This window comes from Podarcis tiliguerta, assembly GCF_965153285.1.
Source record: "Podarcis tiliguerta genome assembly, chromosome: 13".
NCBI lineage: Eukaryota > Metazoa > Chordata > Lepidosauria > Squamata > Lacertidae > Podarcis > Podarcis tiliguerta.
The window spans coordinates 39,819,198-39,834,802 of NC_139546.1; the positions used below are offsets into that span (position 1 = coordinate 39,819,198).

The following is a 15,605-nucleotide window of genomic DNA, read 5'->3' on the forward strand; positions in this document are numbered from 1 at the left end:
GATTACTATTACAGTGGTACCTTGGGTTAAGAACTTAATTCGTTCTGGAGGTCTGTTCTTAACCTGAAACTGTTCTTAACCTGAGGTACCACTTTAGCTAATGGGGCCTCCCACTGCTGCTGTGCTGCCACCACGTGATTTCTGTTCTCATCCTGAAGCAAAGTTCTTAACCCGAGGTACTATTTCTGGGTTAGCGGAGTCTGTAACCTGAAGCGTCTGTAAACTGAAGCTTCTGTAACCCGAGGTACCACTGTACTTTGTAAAACCCATTAATGAGTGGAGCATCCAGTACTATAGATGCACCAACTTCCACGAAAATATGGATGCTGTTACATCCTCCTTCCATAGTGATGTTGTGAACATGCTCCCTGGAGGAATGGCTATTACCCAAGGCCCATCTTATGGTAAGTGGGAAGCTATCAAGACCATCTCCAATGACTCCAGCACTCCCATTGTATGGAATAAGAAGATCACTAAGAAAGTGGGATACAACAAGCAGAAGATGAGCAGCGTGGAGCACAACTGGAAGATTTCCATGACTGCCTCATATCAGTCAGACGCACTCACTGAGGCCATTGCCAAGTGCCAGTTCTCTCTCACTGCTGAATATGATGGGAAGAGGGCCAACACAGAGCAGGAAGACTGGAATGAAGCCACTGAGATTGAAGAGTCTATAAATTTGACCCTGCAGCCCAATGAGAAGATGTACATATGGCAATAGCAGCTGGGCTTGGGCAAGGAAGCGGTCTTGTTCTGCCATAATATGAAATTTACGGGTGATTCTACTCCACCTACAGATATTCCTTTGCCACCTTCTAATAAATGAAATACAGTGGTCCCTCGGGTTAAGAACGGAGGTCCGTTCTTAACCTGAAACTGTTCTTAACCTGAAGCACCACTTTAGCTAATGGGGCCTCCTGCTGCTGCTGCACTGGCAGAGCCCGATTTCTGTTCTAATCCTGAAGCAAAGTTCTTAACCCGAGGTAATATTTCTGGTTTAGTGGAGTCTGTAACCTGAAGCGTATGTAACCTGAAGCGTATGTAACCTGAGGTACCACTGTATGGTAGGTCAACAGGAACGCTCAAAGGCTTCCTCCCCATTTAGGGATCTTTTATTAAATTTGGGTGATTACTGCGGGCTCAAGTTTAGAAAATATAGAGCTCTCATGAGCTAAGGGGGAAATAGCTGAGCGGTATTTAGAGAAGCCTAAAATAAGCACCAAGTGAGATTAATGATTACTACACATATTATATACTTTTATATATACATACTCATCTTGCTAGGCTACATAGATATACCTGTCCAAGTTTATGCAAAACTCCTTAGGCTACAGCTAGAAAAGCATATCCAAGTTTGTGGCTGGATGCCTTCTAGGTATGCTACCATTTCCTGGTCCCCATAATTCCCTTTCCAGAAGATTTGTCTGGGGGGTATGGAGGAAGTGGAGAGCTCTGTGTACAATTTCATGCTGGTGTACAGTCAGAAACAATCACTTTTCTACACCATAATTTTAGCTAGCTCCATATTTGAGGGTTGGCCCAGGACAGTATGGGTCCAGGGCGTGATCCAGCCTCCCTCAGCAACTTTATATGTCCCCTTCCCAAACCAAGATCCCACTAATTTGGCAACATAAGGTAGAGGTAAAGGTACCCCTGCCCGTACGGGCCAGTCTTGACAGACTCTAGGGTTGTGCGCCCATCTCACTCAAAGAGGCCGGGGGCCAGCGCTGTCCGGAGACACTTCCGGGCCAAGTGGCCAGCGTGACATCGCTGCTCTGGCGAGCCAGAGCCGCACACGGAAACGCCGTTTACCTTCCCACTAGTAAGCAGTCCCTATTTATCTACTTGCCCCCGGGGGTGCTTTCGAACTGCTAGGTTGGCAGGCGCTGGGACCGAGCAACGGGAGCGCACCCTGCCGCGGGGATTTGAACCGCTGACCTTTCGATCGGCAAGCCCTAGGCGCTGAGGCTTTTACCCACAGCGCCACCCGCGTCCCGTTTGGCAACATAGAACAAATCTAAAGATCAGACACAGTGTTCAGGTGGTCAGAGAGATTTATGCATGTGTCCTGTGTTCACAGGCGTGAGAGTGTGAGGTGAGCACAGCCACTTTGGGTCACTCACCAATGATATGCTGGTCCTCAAAGGCTGCCTAAGGTGAATGTGCCCTTATAGCTAAAAGCAATAGCTCTTTTAGCCCTGCCCCCTCCCTGTCCTAGAGGCAGAAGAAGGAACATTTCTCTTCAACTCTGGTTGCCATTTGATTACTAGCCCTAATTCAAATGCTGGTTTTGACTCATGTGGTTCAGAATCTCAGTACCTCAAGGACCTCTTATATCAACCTACCTGAGCTCTGCAATGATCACTTGAAGCCCTTGTCTGTGTGCCCCCTCCAACAGAGGTGCCGAGGGGGTCAGCAAGAGAAGAGGCCTTGCCAGTGGTAGCCCCTGGTTGTGTAGAGCTCTCCCTCATCAGGCTTGCCCACCACACTTTCCTCTGCCGAGCTGTAGCAAGATCCCAAGGTGACCCAGTGCTCCTGGGAAATTGAAGACATGGTAGAGACTGTCGTAGCTTTAAGAAATATGATTTATACACATATTTAAACCTTCAGTCTGCATGGAGGGGGTGCAGATCTTACAGCATGGCAATCCCAAGCAGGGAGGCTCATCTAGTCTTAACAATCTGCACCTCCTGGACACGTTGGTGTTAGAAGGAACAAATCAGATGCCACAAGAAAATACGAGGAGGAATAAAGAATTGGGGAATCTCTTCTCTTCCCCCACAGCCCCCATAGATGTGTCCTTCCTTCCTCTACTAGCTCTGCACCTCAGCAGTCTGGCACTATAGTACTATTGCTGTAGAGCATGCCCAAGGTTGTGGGTAGGCAAAGTAAGTTTATCTGCCCCTTCCAGTGCTGTCTGGGAGAACAGGCGGTGTCGGTTCATGCACACAAGTTTATCTGCCCCTTCCAGTGCTGTCTGGGAGAACAGGCGGTGTCGGTTCATGCACACAAGTTTATCTGCCCCTTCCAGTGCTGTCTGGGAGAACAGGCGGTGTCGGTTAATACGCACAAGTTTATCTGCCCCTTCCAGTGCTGTCTGGGAGAACGGGTGGTGTTGGTTCATGCACACAAGTTTATCTGCTCCTTCCAGTGCTGTATGGGAGAACAGGTGGTGTCGGTTCATGCACACAAGTTTATCTGCCCCTTCCAGTGCTGTATGGGTGAAAGGATGGTGTCAGTTTATGTACACAATGAGATTTTGCTCCTCTTTCCAAGATATTCTGACCTGTTAGGCAGTCTCTTCCCATCACAGCTGAGATAGGAAATTAATTAGAACAGCAGTTACCAGCATGGCACTCATGAGTGCCTGGGTGCCCTTGTATGGTGCCCACAAATGGTCTTGGTAAATATCTCAGTACCTCAAGGACCACCGCTTCCCATAAAGACCCACCTGAGCTCTGCAGTGATCACTGGAAGCCCTTCTCTTTGCGCCCCCTCCAACAGAGGTGCCGAGGGGAGCAGCAAGAGAAGAGGCCTTGCCAGTGGTAGCCTCTGGCTTGCCCACCACTGATTTTATTAGCTTTTGAATGCCAGACACATACATTTTTCTCCAACTTTTGCTTTTTTGAATGGATGCAATTTTTATCTATTCCATTAACTGATTGATTGATTGATTGATTGATTGACTGAAATAATATCCCACTTTCCTCATCCTAGGTCTCAGTTTGTCTTTAACAATAAAATGTACCATATACACCATTTAAAATGTCACTTAAACTTCCAAAATTTAAAACCTCAACAATTTTAAATCTCTCTCTCAGAAAAGAAAAACAACCACCAGCAGTGACCATTTTAACCTTCTGAGAAGCATTCAGGAAGCAAAGGCCCTCTGAAATTAAACAGCTTTGACGACACCTCTGAAAGTCAGTAGGGTGAGTGTCTGCCTAACATCTTGTGGCAGGATGTTCCATAGAGTTGGGCCCACAACACTGAAGGCACAACTCCTTGTTGACATGAGACACACTTGTGGTCCACAGAGTAGCACGTATTGCGCTTCCTCCAGTGATCTCAGGGATACCTCAGGCTATCTCTGAGGTATCCTGGATGTAAAGTATTCAGGGGTTTGTACATGAGTACAAGAACCTTGAGTACAACAACTATGAACCAAGCCCGTGGCTGAGGCAAAGTCGGTGGAGGTCTTTAACAGTGATGCCCTGTGTTTGGGGTGTTCTTGGTGGTTTCAGGGCCTGAGACATTTTGGCATGTAAGATGTCCCCCCAAATAGCTCCCCCATTTCCAATGGGTGAAGGAAGACTTGCATCAGGGACAAGGGTACTAGCAGGGAAGAAATGTTGACAGCTGCTGCCTCAGTGCATACTGCCGCCTAAGGCAGTCGCCTCACCTTGCCTGTTCTGTCTTTGTGAACACTTTCAGTTGGGGAAGGATAGATTTCCCTATTTCATTGTGGGTAGACAAACACTTTGATTTTTTATGTTTGGCTTTATTGCATCCGGTTGAGATTTATGGCGTTTTTCAATTACTACCTCCTGGGGCCAAAGAACATAAGATGCAAAATTAGAAAGCGCATCAGGATTTGTACTTATATAATAATGAAGTAATTGAAAATCAACATACAGACACTCCCGTTTATTAGCCTTAGGAAGCAGGTTTTCCTTTGCGCCTCAGACAAACCTAACTTACAGAGGTGTTGTGGGGAGAAAACAGAGTTGGGGATCTTTCTGGAGAACGAAAGCTGAGATCAAAACTATGTTCTGCACATCCCAATCCCAAAGTGGGGAGAGACGCCTGCAGTTCCTGTGCTTACCCAGGATTCAGTTAATAAAATTCATTGAAAGTGGTACATACACCCATTCAAATGTAATACAATTAATTGCAAGATTACTTCATTATGTCCCCCAATATCCTCTTTGTGAGATGAGGGGTTGAGAACTAAGTATTCCCAATATGGCCACAGCATACATGTGTAAAAATGCATTCAGGTATTATTATTATTTATTAAAACTCTATATCACCCTTCATCCTCAGATCACAGGACAGTTCACCTTATAAAAACATAAGAATACATGACATACTAACAAGCAAAACAATACCCACCCCAATTTAAAAGGCTATAGATTGTTTAACTAGCCAAAGATTTGGGAGAAAAGGAAGAGGATTTAATTCGGATCTCTTTGAAGCATGGATATTACAGACATGGGATTTAAGACTTATGGAAAAACTAACTGCAGTAGAAGGAGAATATCGTACCGAGGGGGGAGGGATATTCATTTCTTATGAAATAGTTTGATTTTATGGAATATGCATAATCCACTGAACATGCTTTCTGTCCACCAGCATCACATGGAGTATTATGGAACGATTCGTTTGTTGGACCACAACACTAGAAAATGATAGATATTCTAAGTTCCGCTGATGCTATATTTTTGTTCCTGGAAGACTCTGCACTCTGAGAAGGGGAGTGGGAGGGTTTTCTTGTGGTTGTGTCTCTGCTTATCATCTGAAAAAAAACAATTTTTTTTTAGTTCCAATGTAGGAGGAGCAGTGTGTAGTTTCTCATCAACCCATAGCCTCTTCTATCCTATTTAAGCAGCAAGTGTTCACACATTTCCCTCATTCTCCACCAAGAGAAGCAGTTGCTACCTACTACAAAACGTTCTGTGTGAATACCACGAATACCGGTAAGTCTTGGAGGGTTACTGGGCAGGAGCGGAGAGAGATAACTTTAGAATTTGGAGCATAAGGGAGAGAGTACTTTTTTGTGGACCTGCAGTCTAACTACCTCTTTATAATTATAAAGGATATAATTATAAACTCTAAGGTTTTTATTTCAGCAAAAACACTAGAAGTTAAATGAAGTTCCTTTTAAAAATCCAACAACCAGTCTACTAAGACAGACCATGTATTCCAGCAACAGACCTTGAATCTAGAAATGACATTAATGCATATTCAATATGCATTAATGTATAACTCAGCTCCAGAGTTATGGCAACAGAAGAGGGAGAGAAGAATACATGGCAGAGACTGTCGTAGCTTTAAGAAATATGATTTATAGACATATTTAAACCTTCAGTCTGCATGGACAGACCATGTATTCCAGCAACAGACCTTGAATCTAGAAATGACATTAATGCATATTCAAGCAGAATCTCTCTCTGCACAGCTGAAGCAAAATCCCAGGGGGTTCCAGGAGGTGCTTCTTTGTGGACCTGTAGTCTAACTACTTCTTTATAATTAATGAGTGCCAATGATATTCCCTGTGTGATATTGAAGTGACATGGGGCCTTCCCCAGTGGTGGAGGAAGGGGGGCGGGCCCCCAGGTGCCATCTCTGAGGAGGTATGACAAGAAGGCACCCTACGGGGGGCTCGCCCTGCCACCCCCAGGTGAGTGGCGCCATGGTGCTGCTGCAGACGCGTGTGGAGGATCCTCTGCTAACGGCTGCACTCTCCTCCGCCATCCGTACAGCACTCGAGCGGTGCCATCGACCAGTGGCGAATGTGCAGCACCGCTCAAGCGCCATACGGCATACCCTAACCCTCCACCACCGCTGCAGCCGTGAGCAGAGGATCCCACCACCATACATACGATGCGAACGCATGCATGGTTCGTAGCGGCGCACACGTGGTACGTAGCGGCACGTACGCATGCGCCGGCAGGTTGTTTTCCCCGCCCCCAGCCCTGGGTGCCTGTTCTTCTTCCTTCACCACTGGCTTCCCAAAGGCTTTAGGGATTGGTATCTCTGGTCCCTCCAGCAACCAGAACTCCCTTCATTTACTCAGTCTCTTCTAAACGTCATGAAACACTTTGCAGGATGAGATCATGATGTGATCCAGAGGCAGTATCCCCATTCCTACCAGACTCTGAACTCATATGCAACATCTTGGGTTTGGAAGGGGCCCATGGGTATCTTTGAGAACGCAGATGGGACTGGAAGGGACCTCTGGGTAGGGGAAGGATTCAGAACAGAGAAGCTGGAGCTCCCTGGAACATTTCTTTTGTAAATAGCTTATCAAGTTTATTTTATATTAGGAACATCTATCCCGACCTCCAGATCTCTTTCAGAATACAATCCTATACAAACTGAGGGTTTCTGAATAGCAATGAGTAGGGCTGCATGAGTCACCAGAAGACAATGGCTATCTCAATGCTTTGTGATTATTTATTTCATAAGGGAGTTTTGCATTGTGTGGAAAAGTATCTTCTTTTGCCTATCCGCTGACTCTGCTGTCAGGCTATTTTAATAGGACCTCTTCAGCTCTAGAGTTATGGCAACAGAAGAGGGAGAGAAGAATACATGGCAGAGACTGTCGTAGCTTTAAGAAATATGATTTATAGACATATTTAAACCTTCAGTCTGCATGGAGGGGGTGCAGATCTTACAGCATGGCAATCCCAAGCAGGGAGGCTCATCTAGTCTTAACAATCTGCACCTCCTGGACACGTTGCTGTTAGAAGGAACAAATCAGACGCCACAAGAAAATACGGGGGGGAATAAAGTATTGGGGAATGTCTTCTCTTCCCCCACAGCCCCCATAGATGTGTCCTTCCATCCTCTCCTAGCTCTGAACCTCAACAGTCTGGCACTATAGTACTATTCCTGTAGAGCATTAACTACTGAGGTTGAGGGTAGGCAAAGTAAGTTTATCTGCCCCTTCCAGTGCTGTCTGGGAGAACGGGCGGTGTCGGTTCATGCACACAATGAGAGAAGCAGCTTCAGACCTGAATTTTGCTCCTCTTTCCAAGGTGTGGGTAAATATCCCCTCAAAATCCACTGGCTCAGCCTCTCCATTTAATGGGGCTTCAGTATACACCCGCGCCCTGAAGCAGAGTGCCCCTCGCGCCGGACAGACATCCGCAGCGTGGGGAGCCCTGCAGGAGTTCCCCCAGGGCTCCCCACGCTGCATATAGCAGCCTGCCGACCTGGTTTTGGGGGCAAAATAAAGGAAAAAAATGTTTCCTTTATTTCCCCCCAAAAAAACTAGGAGCGTCCTATGGGACGGAGCGTCCTATGGGACGAAAAATACGGTAGAGAAATATGTCTTGACAAGCAGAAGATGTTTGGTTTGTCTTTCAAAGGACCTCACAATTAATTAGTAATCATTTACCTTTGGCATCATATTTGGCACTGGCAGGTATATTGTGTTAAAGCACTGAGACTGTTTTCCAAGAGGTCAGCAAATTCTGTTAATTCTTTCATTATTAAAAATAATATATATTAATAATAATGTAATTACAAAGAGTAAATAAATGATCAATTTGTGAAATCTTCTGATCTAACAGAATACATTGCTTTCTTTTCCTAGAATCAAGCACCATGCCAGGAATAGTCCCTAAGAACAAAGCCCCAGGGGTTGATTTCTGTGGGGTAGATAAATATTACTACATTGTCCGCTCAGACCTGGGCTGCTACATGAGGTCCACCAATTTCCATGAGGGCAGAGACCTTGAAGTGTTTAGCCTGCACAGTTCCTGCATGGGAGGAGATCACTACTTAGCCCATAAGGATGACCTATTCTACATCATCAAAGGAGACAACTATCGCCGTGTCAGCAACATGAATGGAGACTTAGGTGCTGTAGTATACAGCCTCCATCCCAACTGCCGCGGAGGGGACCATTACCTCTCAGCCTTTGGATCCTTCTATATCATTTTCCAGAAAAGAGGTGTTTACCGTAAGGTCACTAATATGCATGAAGATACAGATGCAGTTGAATACACACTTCACCCAACTTGCAAGGATGGTCTCTATTACTGGGGCATCAAGGATTACTATTACTTTGTAAAACCCCATGATGAATGGGGGGTCCAGTACTATAGATGCACCAACTTCCACGAAAATTTGGATGCTGTTACATATTCCTTCCATAGGGATGTTGTGAACATGCTCCCTGGAGGAATGGCTATTAGCCGAGGCCCAGCTTATGGTAAGTGGGAAGCTATCAAGACCATCTCCAATGACTCCAACACTCCCATTGTATGGAATAAGAAGATCACCAAGAAAGTGGGATACAACAAGAAGGAGATGAGCAGCATGGAGCACAACTGGAATGTTTCCATGACTGCCTCATATCAGTCTGGTGGACTCACTGAGGCCATTGCCAAGTACCAGTTCTCTCTCACTGCTGAGTATGGTGGGAGCAGTGTCAACACAGAGCAGGAAGACTGGAATGAAGCCACTGAGATCGAAGAAGCTATAAATTTGACCCTGCAGCCCAATGAGAAGATGTACATATGGCAATACCAGCTGGGTTTGGGCAAGGAAACGGTCTTGTTCTGCCGTGATATGAAATTTACGAGTTATTCTACTCCACCTACAGATATTCCTTTGCCACCTTCCAATAAGTGAAAAGATAAGTGTTAGGCCAAAAGGCACCTTCAAAGGCTTTCTCTCTATTATAACATTTAATTGATTACTATGGGCTAATATTTAGACAATCTAGAGCTCTCATAAGGGGGCGTTAGCTGAGTAGTATATAGACATGCATAAGCTAAACACGAAGTGAGGTTAATGATTACTAGACATATTATATACTCTCATATGGACATACACACCCTGCTAGGCTACAGTTAGAAAAGCATATCCTAGTTTGTGCACGATGCAGTGAACCCAAGCTGAATGCCTTTTAGATAAGCTACTATTTCCCTCGTGCCTATGAATCCCTTTGCCAAATTTGTGCCCTCATCTTAATTTGTACCTGCTGAACTCTGGAATCTGTCCCAGTCTTATACAAATCAAATAAAATGAATAATCAGTGGTTTAAAAATGTGTTCCGTGCGCTTTTCACACTTGTGTACAAAATGATTTTTAACATATATTTCCCAGAGGACACAAATACCTTCTTCCTTTTTCCAGAGTTTATTGCGGAAGTGGGGAGCTCTGAGTACAATTTCATGCTGGTGTGCCCTCAGAAACCCTCACTTTTTTACATTATAGTTTTTAACTGTCTCCAATTTTGAGGGTTGGCTTAGTTCAGAGAAGGGTCCAGGGGCCTGATCCAGCACCACAAGCACATTTTTATTTCCACTTCCCAACCAAACCCACAATCCCACTAATTCGGCGGCAGCAAAACCAATCTAAAGATCAGACACAGTGTTCAGGTGGTCAGAGAGATTTATGCATGTGTCCTGTGTTCACTGGCGTGAGAGTGTGAGGTGACCACAGCCACTTTGGGTCACTCACCAATGGCATGCTGGTCCTGGGAGGCTGCCTAAGGGTGAATGTGCCCTTATAGCTAAAAAGCAATAGCTCTTTTAACCCCACCCCCTCCCTGTCCTAGAGGTGCTAGGAAGGAACATTCTCTTTACTCTGGTTGCCAATTGATTACTAGCCCCTATTCAAATGCTGCTTTCGACTTACGTGGTTCAGAATCTCAGTACCTCAAGGACCTCCCCTTCCCATATCAACCTACCTGAACTCTGCAGTGATCACTGGAAGCCCTTCTCTGTGCCCCCCCCTCCAACGGAGGTGCCGAGGGGGGGCAGCAAGAGAAGTGGCCTTGCTAGTGGTAGCCCCTGGTTATGTAGAGCTCTCCCTCATTAGGCTTGCCCGCCAGTGATGTCATTTGCTTTTGAATGCCAGGCACATACATTTTTCTCCTGGCTTCTGATTCTTTGAATCAATGCGATTTTTATCTATTCCTTTTATTTTATTTATTTTAAGAAATTATATCCTACTTTCCACATCATAGGTCTCAGGTTGTCTTTAACAATAAAATGTACCATATACAGAATTTGAAACATCACTTAAACTTCCAAAATGTAAAACCTCAAGAATTTTAAATCTCTCTCTCAGAAAAGAAAAACAATCACCAGCAGTGACCATTTTAAACCTCCGAGAAGCATTCAGGAAGCAGAGGCCCTCTGAAATAAAGCAGCTAGATTGGGGTGGGAAGAGACCCAAGAACACAGGAACTATTCCTCACTCTAAGGTTTTTATTTCAACAAAAACAATGCAAGATAAATGAAGTTCCAACTCTACAATTCTAGGATTTTATGGTTCCTTTTATTAAGCTACTATTTCCCTACTAAATAGGGAATTATTTATATAATTACATTCTTAATTACTCATGCACACTTAAGCACACACACTGGGCTGGCCATGGACCCCCCTAACCTCTAGATATTAAAAATGGTAGGATTTTGACTTATTGGGATAGGACAGGACAAATACAAGCAGCAGAGGAATTACGGTAGCCTATGGAAAATGACCTGGCCAAGCTTGAACCATTAAGAAACAATACAGGGCTATTAAGGGCCCTTGGGAAGCAAGAGAACCGTACTTCCCCCGCTGCCCTGAGCTGTGACAGAGACAGGGCAGTTGGAAGATTGCTAGGGTCACTACCGGTAGGTGTGATGCTGCAGGAAGAGTTGGGGGGGGGGGCCCTTTGGCACAAGACCTCAAGTAGCAGCAGGGGAGGAGGCAGAACAAATTGTGCTGGCTGGCTGAAGTTATTTTGTGAGAGTTGCCTTCGATTCCAGTGCTGAACTAATGTAGAAAACAAGCCCCTATTGGAGCTTGTTAGGGGCTTGTTAGATGGATTCCCTCCAACTAAATTCCTCTGTAAATACGTGAATAAATCATGTTTCATAAAGCTTTGGCAGCATCCGCCCTGTCTTCAAATCTTAAAATGAGGTAGAGGGCCAAGCAGATCCCATCAGCCAAGGTCCACCGCCTCGCAGACGTGGGGATACAGGGCATAGCCCGTAACTGGCTCTGCTCTTTTATCTCTGGTCGGGGACAGAGGGTGGCACTAGGGAGGGAAATGTCGTCACGCCACTCCTTGGTGTGTGGAGTGCCGCAGGGCGCAATCCTCTCCCCAATGCTTTTTAACATCTTTATGCGCCCCCTTGCCCAGATTATCTGGAGCTTTGGGCTGGGTTGTCACCAATATGCTGATGACACTCAGCTCCATCTGTTGATGGATGGCCACACCGACTCGGCCCCGAACACACTGACGAGATGCTTGGAAGCTGTGGCTGGATGGTTTCGTGGGAGCTGATTGAAACTAAATCCTTCAAAGACATAGGTCCTATGGCTGGGTCGGGATGGCATGGGGATGAGGGACCAACTCCCTTCTCTTGCGGGGGCCCAATTAGTTCCATTGCCTTCCGTTAAGAATTTGGGTGTAATCCTTGATGCCTTCCTTTCCATGGAGGCGCAAGTTACAGCAACAGCCAAGGCGACATTTTTCCACCTTCGCCGCATCAAGCAGTTGGTCCCTTACCTTTCCCGCCCCGACCTGGCCACAGTGATCCATGTGACGGCCATCTCCAGGCTTGACTACTGTAATTCGCTCTACGCGGGGCTGCCCTTGAAGCTGTCCCAGAAACTCCAGCGGGTGCAGAATGCTGCAGCGAGGCTCCTCACGGGGTCTCTGCCATGGGAGCATATTCACCTAGTGCTTTTCAAGCTGCACTGGCTCCCGGTGGAGTACAGGATTAGATTTAAGGTGCTGCTTTTGACCTTTAAAGCCCTTCACAGCCTAGGACCCTCGTACCTACGGGACCGCCTCTTCCGGTATGCCCCACGGAGAGCCTCAAGGTCCATAAATAGCAACACCCTAGTGGTCCCGGGCCCTAAGGAAGTTAGATTGGCTTCAACCAGAGCCAGGGCCTTTTCAACTCTGGCTCCGGTCTGGTGGAATGCTCTGCCTCACGAGACCAGGGCCCTGCAGGATCTGATTTCTTTCTGCAGGGCCTGTAAGACAGAGTTGTTCCGCGTGGCCTTTGGCTTGGAGCCAATTTGATTTCCTCCCTCTCTTTCTTTTTTCTTTTCCTTCTCCTCCTGCGATGAGGCTACATTTTAATATTTTAATGTTTCAATATTTTAAAGTTGTATTTTTAATTTTGTTTTTAAGTTGTAATCATTTAACTTGTTTTTATTATTGCTTGTAAGCCGCTCTGAGCCCGGCCTTGGCTGGGGAGGGCGGGGTATAAATAATAATAATAATAATAATAATAATAATAATAATAATTATTATTATTATTATTATTATTATTATTAAGTCACTCAGAGTCCATGGGTTTAGGCGACAGGGAAGTTGCTTGCCTTTATTTAGCCCCATCAGAAGGCATAGGGGAGAGGGTTCTGGCCACCAAGGTGGGGTGGGGGTGGGTCAAGGAATTGTTCATAAAGCGCCCCCAGCTAAAGCCCAGTGGCAAGATTTGGATTTGGAATATGCGGCAAGAGATGGAGTAGGCTGGGCCACCAAGGGGAAGCAGCAGGAATCCTGAGCTTCTGTTTTGAAGTGGCCACAGAAACTCTTTTGGAACTTGTGGGTATGAGTTTGGAGACTGCGACTGTTATGTACTGAAGTTCTCACCCTGGGCCAGCAGAGGGATACTGTAGATAGTTATGCAAATGAAGGATCGAAAGTGACGTTCAGTGATTGGATAGTTTTTATGCAAATGAAGGATCGAAAGTGACGTTCAGTGATTGGATAGTTTTAAAAAGTTGCTACAGTAACGTTGTACTGGAGCTCTATATAAGCAGGCTGACTGAGCCCTTCAGTTCAGTTCTGTTCTGGCCTCTGAATAAAGAAGACCTGTTTGAAGAATCGCTGTGTCGTCTGATATGTTCTGTTGGGATACTGCCAGGGAGACAAAGTCCATCATGACTCCACGTCATCTCCGGACACGCAGTATCAGCAATTAGCGACACGAGCTCCAGAAATAGCTTGCCACATTCCAGAGCCATGCACGCTCTATCAGCAGATAATGCACAGTGAAAGATGCAGTCAGGAGAGCATTATTTACAAGTTCATTCAGCGTTGGTCAGAACAAAGAAAAACATGACTGCCTGCTTCAGTGTCTCCAGCAGAGAGAGAGACGAAAGCAAAGACATGGGGCCCATGGGTGTCTTTGAGAACGCAGATGGGACTGGAAGGGACCTCTGGGTAGGGGAAGGATTCAGCAACAGAGAAGCTAGAGCTCCCTGGAACATTTCTTTTGTAAATAGCTTATCAAGTTTATCTTATATTAGGAACATCTACCCCGACCTCCAGATCTCTTTCAGAATGCAGTCCTATACAAACTGAGTGTTTCTTGAATAGCAAGGTGTACGGCTGCATATAGTCACCAGGAGACAATGCCTATCTCAATGCTTTGTAATAATTTATTTCATAAGGGAGTTTTGCATTGTGTGGAAATGTATGTTCTTTTGCCTATTACTGACTCTGCTGTCAGGCTATTTTAATAGGCCCTCTTGAGCTCTAGAGTTATGGCAGCAGAAGAGGGAGAGAGGAATAGCCACTTCTTTAGTGTCATGCATAATCTTATAAACTTCTATTATGCCCCTCTTTTTATATTCCTGAATCAAAAACACCAGATGGTGGAGTTTAGTGGCTGATCAGACTACCAGCCCTTCTTGTGCAGAGGGAGGAAGAGACCCAAGAACACAGGATGTATACCTCACTCTAAGGTTTTTATTTAAGCAATAACAGTACAAGATAAATGAAGTTCCTTTTAGTAATACAACAACCATTCTACTAAAACAAAGCATGTATTCCAGCAGCTGAGTTTGAATTTAAAAATGACATTCATGCATATTCAAGAACACTTGAACACTGTCGTAGCTTTAAAAAATAGGATTTATAGACATATTTAAACCTTCAATCTGCATGGAGGGGGTGCAGATCTTACAGCATGGCAATCCCAAGCAGGGAGGCTCATCTAGTCTTAACAATCTGCACCTCCTGGTCACATTGGTGTTAGAAGGAACAAATCAGACGCTACAAGAAAATACGAGGGGGAATAAAGAATTGGGAAATCTCTTCTCTTCCCCCACAGCCCCATAGATGTGTCCTTCCATCCTCTACTAGCTCTGAACCTCAAGAGTCTGGCACTATAGCACTATTGCTGTAGAGCATGCCCAAGGTTGTGGGTAGGCAAAGTAAGTTTATCTGCCCCTTCCAGTGCTGTCTGGGAGAAAGGGTGGTGTCGGTTCATGCACACAAGTTTATCTGCCCCTTCCAGTGCTGTCTGGGAGAACGGGCGGTGTCGGTTCATGCACACAAGTTTATCTGCCCCTTCCAGTGCTGTCTGGGAGAACGGGCGGTGTCGGTTCATACACACAATTTTATCTGCCCCTTCCAGTGCTGTCTGGGAGAACGGGCGGTGTCGGTTCATGCACACAAGTTTATCTGCCCCTTCCAGTGCTGTCTGGGAGAACAGGTGGTGTCAGTTCATACACACAAGTTTATCTGCTCCTTCCAGTGCTGTATGGGTGAAAGGATGGTGTCAGTTTATGCACACAATGAGAGAAGCAGCTTCAGACCTGAATTTTGCTCCTCTTTCCAAGATATTCTGAGCTGTTAGGCAGTCTCTTCCCATCACAGCTGAGATAGGAAATTAATTCGAACAGCAGTTACCAGCATGGCACTCATGAGTGCCTGGGTGCCCTCGTATGGTGCCCACAAAAGGTCTCGGTAAATATCCCCTCAAAATCCGCTGGCTCAGCCTCTCCATTTAATGGGGCTTGAGTACTGAAGGCCGACTCTCTCATATGTCCTGAATAAGGGAGAGGCGCAAAGAGCTTCTCTTTGTGAGCAAGCACAGCAGTGATGGGTGTCAGTGTTTTTGCCACAC

General features: G+C 45.7%; 1 protein-coding gene across 1 annotated transcript; it reads left to right on the top strand.

The window, feature by feature from the left end:
• Positions 1 to 5,631: 5,631 nt before the first annotated feature.
• On the top strand, positions 5,632 to 9,786 carry LOC310662796 (uncharacterized protein). The gene is made up of 2 exons (XM_083409929.1): positions 5,632 to 5,699; positions 8,324 to 9,786. Exon 2 carries the CDS (start codon positions 8,335 to 8,337, stop codon positions 9,364 to 9,366), a length of 1,032 nt encoding a protein of 343 aa, XP_083266055.1. The 5' UTR covers positions 5,632 to 5,699; positions 8,324 to 8,334; the 3' UTR covers positions 9,367 to 9,786.
• The last annotated feature ends 5,819 nt before the right edge of the window (positions 9,787 to 15,605 follow it).